General features: G+C 43.9%; 1 protein-coding gene across 1 annotated transcript; it reads right to left on the minus strand.

The window, feature by feature from the left end:
* Positions 1 to 454: 454 nt before the first annotated feature.
* Positions 455 to 14767, minus strand: capn1b (calpain 1, (mu/I) large subunit b). Its single transcript, XM_070914931.1, has 21 exons — positions 14528 to 14767; positions 13749 to 13818; positions 11649 to 11767; positions 11070 to 11203; positions 9818 to 9986; positions 9572 to 9655; positions 9394 to 9479; positions 9201 to 9275; positions 8049 to 8209; positions 7665 to 7834; positions 7039 to 7050; positions 6758 to 6969; positions 6634 to 6673; positions 6080 to 6145; positions 5784 to 5841; positions 3888 to 3952; positions 3545 to 3613; positions 2901 to 2979; positions 2708 to 2821; positions 2090 to 2148; positions 455 to 941 (listed from the first exon to the last, which is right to left on the minus strand). The coding sequence occupies exons 1-21, from the start codon at positions 14765 to 14767 to the stop codon at positions 915 to 917; spliced, it is 2109 nt and encodes a 702-aa protein (XP_070771032.1). The 3' UTR covers positions 455 to 914.
* Between the last annotated feature and the right edge of the window lie 667 nt (positions 14768 to 15434).

A 15434-nucleotide genomic window follows, 5' to 3' on the forward strand; every position in this document is an offset into this window, starting at 1 on the left:
ACTGTCCTTCAGCCGCGGGAAGAATAATCCCAGAGTCATGACTCACAGGCTGGAATAGTTCCAGGTGAGGAGGACTAACTGTGACTGAAGAAGATCCAGACTCACAGGTGGAGGTGTGATGGAGGTGACAGACAGCAGCTCAGTCTCATAAATAAATCAATCAATGAATAAAAGCAGAGGCCATAAGGTTTGAGTCGCAGCGCCCCCTATCTGCAGAGAGCTGAAGGCAGTCAGTGCATAAACAGCAGCAGGAGTACTGGAGTAATGGTGTAGTACTGGAGTAATGATGTAGTAATGATGTAGTACTGGAGTAATGATGTAGTAATGATGTAGTACTGTAGTGTTTACACTGCAGGGTGTCACACTGTGTCTGTATGGAAGCTCACTGCTGCCAGAAACATGAACAGCTCAACAGTTGACGGCAGTAACGAGGACACGGATGTAGACATCAGGATTTAAAACATTATTTTATGATGAAGGAAATACGTTCAACTCTTTTTCTTTTTTTCCTTTTTGGGCTAAACGTGGTCAAATTGAAATATAGTGAGTCTGAACATAAATAATATCCTCGTGTGTTGATTATTGAAGATGTTGACCTCAGTGTCTTCGATAGCTACACAGGAACACATGAAAAGACTCATTATAAATGATGATTCATTTGGACTCACTTATGTCTTCAGGTCACTTTGTCAGAAGAGTTCATAAGAATATCTGAATTGTTTTGGTTATCATTTCTGGCAGGAGTGATTCTCCACACTGTTGTCAGCACAGTACTGTGTTCTACTGTAGTAGTACTGTAGTACTCTGCAGCACAGTGTGGTACAGCTGCTGAGTAGCGGTCAGGTTGGTAGTTTGGTTCCTGATTTTCTTCCTGTTGGAGGCACTTTGACTGAAGTTCACATTCTTCTTCTTCTTCAGCCACACATGGTCACATACAGCCACTGGGGAAGAGAAAGAGGAAGAGCACAGATAAGCAGAACAAAGTTTATTAAAGAGGACCTGTTGTGCTTTTCCTTATTTTCTGTCATATACATCGTGTTACAATGTTGGATATTCCATTTAAATGTTACCAAAGTTGCCAAATAATGAGGAAAACGTTTGTAAAAGTAATCCCTGTCAGCCTAACCCTAACCCTTTCACCAAAGTCAGTGAATAAAGTTGTGTGTTTTTGTACAGTAATCAGTGAGGCCCAGTCCCCAGAAACACTCCAGCAGCATCTATCGTTTTTCCAACCTACTTCTTGTCTCATTTGTGGTCTGACAAACAGGAAGTTCATCACATTCAGTCCTCATGTCTCAATTTTCCAGGCTGAGTTACTGTTGCTGTCCTGCAGTCGGCCACAGAGGCTCAGTATGAAGCGGTGCGCTGTGCTCAGGGCTCAGAGGCGTCTCCCTGCCCCTCATGGGCTGCAGGGAGCCGGCCAATCAGAAGAAAGTGGGCTTTTAGGGAGACGGGCCTTGAAGAGACAGGAGCTCAGACGGCTGTCAGACAGGGTGAACTGAGGGGCCGCATGAAGGGCCACCATAAGATGAAGAAGGACTTATTTGATCTGTGAATCATGCAAAGCTGCTCTGGTGGAGTCCCAGAATACAGATGTAGAGCTGGACATGAGCTGAATACCTCCTCTTTAACATACTTTTCCAGTGAGTCATTTAAAGGATTTTTGATTTTAAGTTAAAACTGCTGTAAGCTTGTAACGAGGCTTCTATAAATAGTGATGTCACCATGAAAGTCCGTAAAATTTAATTCTCATATTTTTTATTGAGATGATTAATTAAACTTTCTAGAACCCACAGTGCTTCATACACTAAACATAGAAGAAATAAAAGATGACAGATTAAAGAAATAAAAACCGATATAGAAAAACAACTCAAATAAAATAAATAACTTTGTTTGTTATTTAGTTAATGCTCTCCTGAACACCCAAAAGTGAACATCCTGTAGTTATTATTCGAACTGGCGTCAGTGTATTAATGCTACATTTACATTATTTTTATATAAATGTATAAATAGAGGAAACATTCACATACTTTAATTTATGTTTGACTATTTTTGCTTAAAGAAGTTCTGTCTGATTAAAGTTTGGTACCTCGACGATGTTCATCTCTGCACTTCCTGTCACGTCTCGGTCCAGCTCCTGGAAGGCCTCTGAGGAAAACACACACACCACCAGAGGAGTTGTCGTCACTTCACCACAACATGAAACCTTTTCTCTTTGTGCTGCGTTCAGGTCACATTAAACACAACGTAAATATGAGTGTGGAGTCAGAGAGCTGACTATGAGATGAAGAGCCTCGGACAGTTCACTAAAAGAACTACAGCGTCAACAAATTGGTGACAAACTCAGATCCTTCGCTCGGAGGACCAGCCTGAAGGACTCAGAGGCCCTCTCTCGAGCGAATGTTTGATTTGTCCCTTCTGGGATACCGTAGAAACATGGCGGTGCGACACGGCCGCTCCCTCTGTAGAGATGAAGCTAACGAAAACAGAACGAGTCTTAGTTTCAGGTTCACTAATGAAAACATACTTCTGAATATTATAACAATATTATATAATACTATAAAAGTAAAAGTACACAACAATATAAAAATACTCCATTACAAGTGGAAATCCTGCATTTAAAATCCTACTTAAGTAAAAGTACAGAAGTATTATCAGCGAAAGGTTCACGTTAACGTGACGTGGCGTCATTCGAGCAGCTACGTACTGAACATGGCCTCCAGTTTGACCAGACAGCAGGTGAAGTTGTCGAAGTCGATGATCTCGTTGTCGGCGTATCGAGCGACCAGCATCTGATACAACTTATTGTTCAGTTTGAATCCTGCGGACAGCAGAGGTCACAGGTCAGTTCAATAAAACAGGATCACTGACGCTGTGACGTCAAGATCAACAAGATTTACCGCCATTCTCCAGAGCCAGACGCATCTCGTAGGAGCTCATACATCCTGATTTGTCCAGATCAAACTCCCTGAAGATTCCCTGCAGAGGATAAATGAGACAGTGAAGTCCTGCATCCAGGAGGGACTCAGCCCTGCAGTCTTCAGAGGACACAAAGTGTTTCTCTTATTCTAAATGTTTCTTTAATGATGTGAATGTTCTGAAAACCAGTTTGTTTCTTTTCTGGCTCTAAATACTACAATACCCATGAGCCTCAGCTGCTGTTGCTATTCAAGCTGCTGAATGTTCGATCAGGTTTCTACAAAGTGTAAAATGTATCTTCAGCTCGCCAACAGAAAGTGAAGCTCTGTGATTGGCGGTTTGTTGGTGAAATGCACCCTGGGAGTCGTAGTTGACTTCTTGTATCTTTGACTTTCTATCAGATTGACAAGATATTTCCTTTGTTCATCTTTAGTTTGTTGTCAGTCAGAGAACATGAGGAATATGAAGCAGACTGTTGATAACTGCTTCACATCTGGAGTCTGGATTTATCACCATCACTCCAGTGGCTTCCTTATAACTGACCGCGGCTGCTGTGAACGCTCTCTTCACTTATTATGTTCAGTTAAGTGCCACCGCAGAACACAATCAAACTGATCAAACTTACCAGCCACTTCCTGATCTTGTTCCAGAGGATCTGAAACTCCAGCAGACCGAGTCGAGCGCTGCCGTCTTTCTGAGCTCAAGTCAAGGTCAGCTCTTCATTTCAACAAGTGAAGAAGACTCAACTGCTGCTACAACACATTTGTTCTGCTGTTATTACGTACATGTCACTTTGTTCTTCTAAACAGTGAGTCACTTCAAATTAATCCAGAGCAGCTGGGTCAGTCTCAAACCAGGACCCATTCAAGGACTCAGTAGTGTTCTACTGAGAAACAAATCTACCTTTCTGCTGGACTATCTACAGAGGTAACCAGCAGAACCAGCAGACAGCAGCAGAGAGAGGATACGTCCATGAGGCTGACCATGGCTCTGCAGGACTCCATACTGAAACCATCAGTCTGCAGGTCTCTGTCTGTAAACAACCACAGAAGAAGAAAGCATGCTACACTGTCAGAGGCGATTTTAATGATTTATTTGGGATTCTTTTCATAGTTGACCTAAATTGTTTGCTTTTGCCTTAAATTAGGTACTTTGGATGTAAAGATGAAATATTCATTCTCAGCACGTATTGCTAATAATCCTGACGTTTAACACAGATGTGGGGTTTACAGAAGTTTGCCGTTCAGCAAGATAACCAGACGCGGTGCAAAGTTTAGTACAATGCCATGACACAGATAACAATAACAAACTGCATGTGACTCCTGAAATATATAGTAAATATGAGGATTCATGTTCTGCAGTGTCCCTGGCACTTGTTTTCCTTTATAGGTTATTTATGTAATAAATCAATAATTTACATGTATTAATCACCATTAATTGCCAATGTGTGGACAGAGTGTAATGTCTCGTCTTTCTCAGTTGCCTATAACAGCCTGTTGACTGATTTCTATGTAAAGGACTCCAAAGGATGTGACGTTATGAACACTATGGAGTGCTTAGCCTCTCTGCAGCTCCATGTTCAGCTCCATGTTCAGCTCCCCTACAGCACAAACACTGTGCAACACCAGCTAACGTTAGCTTAGACATGGAGTTCGCTAACGTCAACAAACGCAGAGCCCCAGAGTCCATGTAGCTCGCTTGCTAACGCTGAAAAATTGCTAGCTAGCTAACGTAGCAAAATACTGTCTTGAGTGGATAACATCAGCTAGTTCATCCAGAGTCCCGCGGCTGATCTGGCTGCTATACTGGCTCGCTGGCTGTTTACAAATCACTTCATCAGCCAGCAATCAATGCCAGATCCATGCAGTGTAGCTAGGTTACAGCTAGCTGGCTAAATGATGTAACGGTACAAAGCAAAGGTGTAACGTTATAGGGTTGGGCGTTTGGACAAATATATCTGCGATGTGCGGAGTCCATCGCTGGTTGGTTTTTTGGGGCTTCTCAGCGACAGACTCTCAGTCAGCGAGGTAACCCACAGAGGCCCACGGCGACCGAGAGGGGCAGCAGGGGGACACAATGTGGTGCGTCGGAGCCATTACAGATAGTAATGTTATTCTAAATATGACTGTAAATCACAGTAAATCAGTCACGTCACTGTTTTGACTGCAGGCACGAGCCACCGTGTCAGGAAAAGAGGATCCCGCACACTGCTTTCGCTCAGCATCACAATTTATTGATCATACTAACATTTTGGTTCCTCTGGACCTTCTCAAGAGTGTTGTTACACAATTCTTGCAACATTGATCTTAAATAGATAATACTCCACCCATTCTGTGTACACAGGTGTGAGACAGTTAACTGACAAAAACAGGAACACATGACTTCACGACACATAATTAAGTCTATTTACACGAATATTTACTTTAAAGAGGACCTATCATGCTTTTCCTTATTTTCTGTCATATATATATATACATATATATATATATATATATATATATATATACATATATATATATAATGGTACAATGTCGGATATTCATGCTAAACGTTGCCAAAGTTGCCAAATAATGAGTTGAATGTATGTAACAGTAATCCTTGTGAGCTCTGGCTGCAGACTGCTCTGAACGCTCCGTTTCCAACTTTTTTCAAACGCCGTGTCTATCTGATGTCAGATAGGCACGGATGTCCTTATATGGTATCTCTGCTCCAGGCACGTTGTTTATGTCAATGTTGCAAAAGAGACAAATGGGAGTTGAATGTTTCCCACTGCGTCAGCTGATGCTTGGACATGTTTATGTTAGAGCTTCCTGTTTGTCCTGTTATAATTGATATTTTATTGATTACGAAACAACAGAACTTACGTTTGGACACGACTCGGTTGAGGATGGTCCTGAGCTCTCGCACTGAGATCTCCATGTCCTGATGAGAGAAAACACTTGCATGTAAACTCCTCGCATTCTTTCTGATTCTTCAGAAACCGCTCACAGGGTCACAGGGAGGAGTGTTTGAGTTAGCCTGGATGCTAACCTGCTGCTAACCGAATGAAGTCCATTAAAGCTCCAGATGAAGTGTAATAAATCTGCCTGATGTATCCACAGAGGAAACACATGTTGTCATTTTCTATGTTGAAGTATTGATCAGTGAAACAAACACTCACATCTCCAGACAGCTGAGCGAACATGGACCTGAAGGAGTCATCGACGTCGCTCTCTGAGACCTCCTCCTGAGGTCAAAGGTCATCACAATGAGATTAGATCAGAAACGGTTTACTCATTTCTTATTTTGATTAAAAACATATTTGATCTATTTGTTCGTTTGCAGCTCATTGTGCTGCATATTCACATATGTACAAACAGACTTTTACCTACATTTATTCAGATTAACAGGAATTACAAGTAAACAAAAGCTTGTGTCGGAGACGCAGGAAGCTAAAAACTCAAGTGAGATAAAGGAAAAAGAAAAGAAGCATATATCCATCAAATATTTCTCTGAAGTGGTCCAACAGTCAGCTGAAGGTTATCAGAGAGTGTTTGAGATGATGAATGACGGACCATCTGTCTGTTTGAACCACGTTACGGAACATAATGAACACGTGAAACAGTCAGAAAATGAAGACGATGACAAGAGGAAGGTCATTTCATTTCTTTCCTCTCAGGTGAGCACACACAACAAAGGAAATGTAACTTAAAGAGAGAAAGACAGAATTTTTACCTCTTCATCAAAGTTTGCCACCACATCATCGTCCATCTCCCTGCAGAGATTCACACTCGGTCACCACATTAAAACACTTACAGACTGACTGATATCTGTGTGGTTCTGGATCTAACAGACTCACTCGGTCTCAGACTGTTTCTCTGTGAACACCCTCAGGACGAAATCGGCCTCCTTGGAGGGTTCGAAGGTCGACGGGACGATCAGGTACTCGCCCGGCGGGAGGCGGAGCCTGGCGCTCACCTCTCGCAGGTTGATGAAGGTCTCTGAGCGAGCGCAGGAGGAGTGACGCAGGAAGAAGTCCTTCTTCATGTGGACGCTGGGACAGCCTCGGTACTGCCAGACAGTTTAATGTAAATGAAACAGTTTGATGGGATGTAAGAGTCTGACTGCAGGCTGACTCACCTCCTCAGGAATCTGAAGGAGAAAAACACAGAAGACAAAACACTCGTTTCTGTTAACAGGCCGGCTGTGGAGCTGCTGCAGCGTCACCAGGTGGATGCTGGATGCATGACCATTAGCATGTGGTTACATAACGGTTGTTCAGGCTAGGATGTTTGGGGTAGCTGTGGTGGTTATTAGGGTGTTTGTATTCATAATAATAACAACGGTGGTCCAGAGTTACAGGGCGAAAAGATAATCACGAGACAACAGCTGCATTAAAACAGCTGCATGAGATAAAAGCAAAGAAATATAATAGAAACAAATAATAAGAAAGAGTCAGTTTACAACATACACTCTGACCTAATGCTGAGCAGAAGGCTAAGCTAACAGCTAACTGTCAGACCTGAGGGTCAGGGCAACAGGGGGCTAAAAGTTCAGCGATACACTCAGGTGTGACAGACAGGCGTGAGACGGTCATGAAGCTTTCAGTTGGTTTCTAGTCTGTTTGAGGCGGTTGTTGCTGTGTGGTTGTCATGGTGACCAGAGTGGTTTAGACAGTTTGCTATGGAGATTCTGGGTGGCTGTTAGGGTTTACTCTGTATGCGTAGCAGTCAGAGAGATAGCATCAGAGGATGGTGACCTCTGACCTCGTAGATGGCGAAGCCGATGGTGTGCACGTCCTGGCCGTGGCGGCGGTAGCGGCGGCGGTCTTTCTGCATCAGAGCCACCAGGAAGCTGCAGGCCGCCTCGTCGTCCTCGGGGTCGTCGTCCTGCTCCAGCAGGGAGATCTTATACTGAGGGTTGATCCAGAATGTGTCTGCAGAGAGGCAGTAACAGCCAAAGCACCATGGGATATGTAGTTTTTATAGCAAACAAGGTGGCTTGCATGCACATAAAACCCCAACTGGGTTCAGGTTCAGGGCAAAAGCTGAAACCTTCCCATCTAAAATAAAAGACATCTGATGACATCACTATGACATCATCAGGTCACAGAATACATCATAGATGTATTAGACCCCCCCCCCCCTCACTGGCATGGTTCCTGCAGCCTCCGGCGGTGCTTCCTCTCCTCCAGCCGCCCTCAAACATCACAGTGGTCCAAAAACTGGTGGAGTCCTGACTGAGAGCGTCCGGGGTCAGATTACAGATCTCCAGTCTGGAGAACTGACGCAGGAACTCCTGGAAAGACATCCTGACAGACAGACAGACACACAGACAGATGACAGACACATACACAGACACACAGATGACAGACACATGACAGACAGACACACACAGACACACACACACACACAGACAGACAGACACACACAGACACACACACAAACACACACACACAGTTGACAGACACACACAGACACACACACACACACACACACACACAGACAGACACACACAGACACACACACAAACACACACACAGATGACAGACACATACACAGACACACAGATGACAGACAGACAGACACACAGACAGATGACAGACACATACACAGACACACAGATGACAGACACATGACAGACAGACACACACAGACACGCACACACACACACACACAGACAGACACACACACACAGACACACACACAAACACACACACACACACAGATGACAGACACATACACAGACACACAGATGACAGACAGACAGACACACAGACAGATGACAGACACATACACAGACACACACACACACACACAGACACACAGACAGATGACAGACACATACACAGACACACAGATGACAGACAGACAGACACACACACACACACACAGATGACAGACACACACACAGACAGACACACAGACAGACACACACACACACAGACAGATGACAGACACATACACAGACAGATGACAGACACATAGACAGACACACAGATGACAGACAGATGACAGACAGACAGACAGACAGACAAATGACAGACACATACACCGACACACAGATGACAGACAGACACACAGACAGATAGACACACACAGACACACACACAGACACACACACACACACGCACACACACACACACACACACACAGACAGACACACAGACAGATGACAGACACATACACAGACACACAGATGACAGACAGACAGACACACAGACAGATGACAGACAGACAGACATTTTACTTTCCTCATCCTTTAAATGAAGTCTCACATTAACACTTCCAGAACAGACTTACCAGAACTCTCCGTCCTCCATCTTGCAGAGCATCTCGTCTTTCTCTGCAGAGTCGAGGGCGTTCCACTCTGAGGAGCTGACACACCGACACAAACACATTTCTCTCATTTTCCTGCAGTTGTCTCAGTGCTCCAGGATTAACAAAGACAGCCGACCTGTCGACCTGTTTTAAAGTGTTAAACTGAAGCACTGACTTGTCGCTCCAGGCTCCGGTCCACTCCACCTGGCCCCAGGGGTTTCTGATCCGGATCAGACGCTCCTGCCGACCGCGGTACTCCACCTGCAGAGAGGAAGACAGACATCCAGAAGCTGACACAAAGAACGGATACTGATGAAGTCAGTATTTGATGTGATGGTAGAAGCTGAGCTCACCTGTGTGAGTCCAGTAACAGAGTAGGCGTGGCCTTTAACCAGCTTCTTGAAGGTCACTGCCTCCATGTCAAAGGCGCTGGTGATCTGAGGACCAAGCAGACAGTTAACACCTCAAACACACTGAGCAGCTACAGCTGACATGATGTGACTAAAACTGTTTTTCAACTGGGGTTTTGAAGAGGACAGAGTCCGCACACATTCTTTAACCCTGTTGTTGATTTTCAGTTGTGTGTGAATGTGACTGACGTCTATGGAGCAGCCCAGCAGTGATCCTCTCTCCAGAGCTTTGCTGATGATACGATGAAGATCTCTGGGAGCTTTCTTCAGCTCGTACATCTCCGCCACACCTCCTGTAAAGTCCTCGAAACCTTCAGTGGTGCTGCCGCCGGACAACGCTTCGTACGAGCCGTTCAACCTCAAAACACACAGTGAACACACACAGTGAACACACAGTGAACATACACATGAACACACACAGTGAACACACAGTGAAACAGTGAACATACAGTGAAAACAGTGAACACACAGTGAACACACACACACACACACACACACACAGTGAACATACAGTGAACATACACACACACAGTGAACATACAGTGAACACACACAGTGAAAACAGTGAACACATACAGGGAACACACAGTGAACACACACAGTGAACATACAGTGAACACACAGTGAACATACACATGAACACACACAGTGAACACACAGTGAAACAGTGAACACACAGTGAACATACAGTGAAAACAGTGAACACACAGTGAACATACACATGAACACACACACAGTAAACATACAGTGAACACATACAGGGAACACACACAGTGAACGCACACACACAGTAAACACACAGTGAACATACAGTGAACACACACAGTGAACACACACATGAACACACAGTGAACATACACATGAACACACACAGTGAACACACAGTGAAATAGTGAACACACAGTGAACATACAGTGAACACACAGTGAACATACACATGAACACACACACACACACACACACACACACACACAGTGAACACACACAGTGAACACACACACAGTGAACACAGTGAAAATACAGTGAACACACACAGTGAACACATAGTGAACATACAGGGAACACACACAGTGAACATGCACAGTGAACACACACACACAGTGAACACAGTAAACACGCACAGTGAACACATACAGTGAACACGCAGTGAACACACAGTGAACACACACACACACACAGTGAAAACAGTGAACACACTGAACATACACAGTGAACACACAATGAACACACACAGTGAACATACAGTGACCACACAGTGAACATACAGTGAAAACAGTGAACATACAGTGAACATACAGTGAACACACACAGTGAACACACACAATAAACAAACACAGTGAATATACAGTGAACACACAGTAAACACACAGTGAACACGCACAGTTCAGAGAGAGTCTGACAGTTTAATATCATCAGCACGGCAGCGGGTGGACGATCTTACTTGGCGTAGGCCTTCTCCAGCAGGGCGCTCCAGAACTCACTGCCTTCAGCCGAGTGGACGAACATCAGCTCTCCGTCTTTAACTGGCAGACGGTCGTCGATCACCACGTCCACCCACTCGCCGAACTGCCAGAACTACAGACCAGAGAGACAGAAGAAGAATTAAACTGCAGAGACTTTGTCATTTTACATTCATATAAATGTAAAATGTGGATCTTAAAAAACTCATACAGTCAAGACATCAATGTAAGTAATGAAAATAATGATAATGAATAATGAAAGTAGAGATGCTCTGATTGAGAGCCAGCCAATCAGAAACAACCAGTGCATTTAATGTCTGTTGTTCTTTCTCTTATTTGTTTTTTTTTGTGAAGCACTTTAACTTTAACTTTAAACTTATTATTAAAATGACTCTTTAGTGCCATCAAGAGGCCTCCCAGGTAGGTATTGAGGTCACTGCTGTCTCTAAACCATTGTTCTCTACCTTGTTTTTCATGATAAAAACACACACTCTTGAGTTCTATTCCAACGCATCATGAAGAGGTGAGTGGGCGTGGTCTCTGAACAGGTGGAGACTCACCTGGAAGTGAAAGATGCCGGCGTATTCGTGGTTGAAGCTCTGACCATGAGGAACCACACGATGCAGCAGCCGTTCATTCAGAGTCAGAGAGCCAATAGCAGCGAGCAGCCAGCAGTCTCCTGTAAAACAACCAGAGTCAATACAGTTATCTGACAATTCAACTACCTTTAGACATTTTAACTGCTAACAGTGTTTACATATCAGCTGAGGTTTCAACCTCATACAGTGCACAAACTTAACTGGTCTTCTGTCTTAGCTGTCACTTCATCTGCTTTGACCTGTTACCTGTCAACTGCTTTCATTTGGAAAACATGAACTGATATTTCAACTGCATTCATTTCTTGAGAGAAATGTGATTTGAAGAGTAATCACACTTCTACTATTTTCATTCCCTACTCTTTAAATAAGAGCTTCAGTAAGTTCAACAGTTCAACTGTTTTCAGCATGTATACTTTCCAACTGAGACTTCATCTCATTTAAGCGACTGACCTTTAACAGACATATCCACTGCTTTCATCTTACACTTCATCTGACGTGTTTCCTCTGAAAAGTTAGACTTTTATAGTTTTCAGTTTATTTTTGTGTCAATTATCTCAATATCAGAATTATCTGTTTCTACAAATATCGAACTGTTTTCTCACAATCATGATTTCATTTCACATTAGCTCAAAATATGACAAAGATTTCTTGTGATTGTGATGTAAAAGTGTCATTATTTCGGGATAAATAGCATAACAATCCAAAGCACCATAAGTTGACTAACTGACATCAGATCTGAGGTGGGACGTTGAGGCGATGGTGATCATGACTCTGATTGGTAGACCAGAGTTAATGTTTTGACATGTTTACAGGAAATGCAGACTGAACTGATCAGCTGACTCCATTATCCTGAACACACACTCTGATGGTCTGTGGGGACACGCTAATGCTAGGCTAAACGCTAACATCAACAACGACATTAGCTACTTTCACATTAAGTTGCTAATGTTTCCGGCTCATGGAGTTTCCATCCATCAGACATCCATTCACTGATCAATAAACAGATCTATGCAAGGTCGGAACTGATGGACTGAGTGCTGCCTTCAGGTGCTCCTCGTAAGTTGTTATTCTGCCTTGTCATGAAACAGACCTGGTGGATAAAGTTTACAGCTACACTATCTAGCCAAAAGTCTGTGGACAGCCCTGTGTTTTGGTCTGGACCAGTTTTTCCTGGTTTGGGCCCCTTAGTTCCTGTGTCTTTGGCCCTGAAGGCTTGAAGCCAGGCTTTTGAGTCCAGGCACTCTGATTTGCATTTTTTACATTTTTTAATGAACTGTTCAAACAGGGTTTCCTAAAAACACATTTCCCAACATGAAGGTCTAAATGCTGTTTCCAAACCCTCTCTGTCCTAACTGAAGAATTAACTGTAACTGAAGAGTTAGGACCAGGCATAGACCCTGTCCTAAATTCAAAATAACCTCTGTTATAAGGTCTGTATGGCAATGAAGATGTCCAGAGGAAGATGACAATAACCTCTCAGGGTTTCAGGAACTTGTATTTCCATAAATCATATGTATAAATGCTGTGCAATGAGGTTTTGGTCTGTGACACTTCATCTGAAACTGACAATAAAACATCACATTACTGTGTCAGCTGGTGTTCAAGCTTCAGCTGGTCTGAAACCAGTTTGACTACAGGAGAAAGCATTCAGTCACCAGAGGGATCATTTCCTCTGCTGTAGCTCAGTAGCTGGTCCTGTATCAGACAGGAGACCCTGATCCAACAGCAGGACTTCATTCAGAAACAGCAGCTCACATCAACGGGGACTCCCTAAAAACTGGGGTGGGAGGGTGGGGGGAGGTGCGTTATGTCCTGCGTCCCACTGAGTGTCCCTGGTGCTCTTGTCTCGTCTCTTTATTGATAAACTAGCAAAACCATAACCTAAAAAGTTTATGGACCTAATCTTTGGTTTAACCCTGAGATTAAACCGACACTCTCGGACTCATACAGTCAGTTGGTCTCTTAGCAACTGTCGTCAGGGAATCTCCCTGTAAACCACAGACAGACAGCCGGATATTAAACGAACTGTGTGAGGTCACATGACCAGCTGACAGGACTCACCCAGCGCTCCCTGACAGATGTCCGTCCTGGTGGCTCCGCCCACAATGAACTGAGGGTTCTCTGTCAGCTCCTGAAACAGCCAATCAGAAACACCCATCTGTTTTACACCTCTTTACATCACATTAGGCCACAGCACAGGTCAAACTGTGAGGCGCCTCCCCAGGAGGGAGTGGGAGGGTTGAAGGGAGTGTGAGGAGGGAGAAACGTGAGACCATCTACTGCATACTACCCACAAAAATACTGCTGTTCATATCAGTATGCAGTATTAAACTATCAAATCGATTTATTTTGCAGTATGCGGCCAGGCTTAGTCGGTTCCCGGTTTTGGCTCAGGTGAAATAAGTGAAAGTTTACGTAACGTTAATGGCACACCACCCCCAGCGCTTTGCATTATGGGACACAGTATGTGAGGTAGACTGGTCCGATGCAGACTGGAGAGTTTTTCATCCAGATGTTTTTGACATACTGCATATTATGTTTGCATACTGCATACTACATGCTACATTTTGGCCAAATCAGTACATACTGCTAGTATAGTAGGCGGTTTGAATACTGCCAATGATACTGTGTGAGGTGAAAGGGACAGGTGCATGCAGGTGATCTAAAAACTACAGGAAGTTAGTTATTGTAGTTTGTCAGCATGTTAAGCTCCTTGAAGACAGACTGATGCAATTAGTGTCATAAATCACACTTCTTCTCAGAGTTATAGCTTTAGCCTCAGTCCGTTAGCATGATATCACAACCTGGAACCTGTTAGCTTTTGGAGTTTTGGTTCTTACCGTTGGTCTCTTCCACTCCACCCCTCTGGTTTTGGCGGTGAATGGTCCGAGTTCCTTGAAGCCCAATGAGGCTGGTTCTGCAGGGAACATAGGGTCCTGGAACAGGGATCCATTCTGCAGACAGTCCTCCCTCAGGGCCTGGAAGTCCTGGTTCTGGTAGTGTACGGCCTGCTGGACTGAGCCCAGACCTCCAGCCCTCTGCCGGTCCTTCTGGATCCGGCTAGACACGCCTCCGAACATCCTGATCCACAACACATCAGAAAAACTCATCAGACATCTGTCTTTCAAAATCAGCAGGATTCAAAGTGTTTAGCAAAAACATCTGTCTCTCTGTCTGTCTGCCTGTCTCTCTGTCTGCCTGTCTGTCTTCATGTCCCCCTCAGGATGAACTGTAATAACTCTGGTGATCCTCTGACTCTTCATCAGCGTCATCAACATGTTCATGTGTCCAATACTTTGGTTTATGACCAAATACCTGCAGAACTGATGACGTTCATCAGCCTCAGCTGGACTCTGTGTTTACTGCTAGTTAGCTAATGTTAGCATGCTAACATGTGGTGATCAGGTGATAGAGAGACATGATAAACATGCAGATGTTTGTACCTGATCTCCGTCCAATGGGCTCGTAAGAAGCTGACTGGAAACAGAAGTGTGGTTAGTTCACTTGATCCTGGAGAGCAGGCACAACAACACGTCACTGAACAACCTGCTTCCTCATTTTTACCAAACCTTTTATCACTGGAAGGATTTTACTGAATTGCAGAGCATTCAGCATGTACAGCACTGTACAATCAATTAGTCAAAAAATCAATCAGTAGACAGACACAACATTAATCAGCAACTATTTCACTTTCAGTCATCTTTTCAATGTTATTTATAAAGCGCCAAATCACAACAAAAGTCATCT

Source organism: Enoplosus armatus, chromosome 2 (genome assembly GCF_043641665.1).
Source record: "Enoplosus armatus isolate fEnoArm2 chromosome 2, fEnoArm2.hap1, whole genome shotgun sequence".
In the NCBI taxonomy this organism is placed as follows: Eukaryota; Metazoa; Chordata; class Actinopteri; order Centrarchiformes; family Enoplosidae; genus Enoplosus; species Enoplosus armatus.

Excerpts from the sequence above, each read along its gene's own strand:
- capn1b (XM_070914931.1), bottom strand. The coding sequence starts at position 14,767 with ATGTTCGGAGGCGTGTCTAGCCGGATCCAGAAGGACCGGCAGAGGGCT. Across the intron at positions 13,819-14,527 it reads TGGAGTGGAAGAGACCAACG|GAGCTGACAGAGAACCCTCA; the intron begins GTAAGAACCAAA and ends TGGCTGTTTCAG. Across the intron at positions 2,980-3,544 it reads ACAAGATCAGGAAGTGGCTG|GGAATCTTCAGGGAGTTTGA; the intron begins GTAAGTTTGATC and ends TATCCTCTGCAG.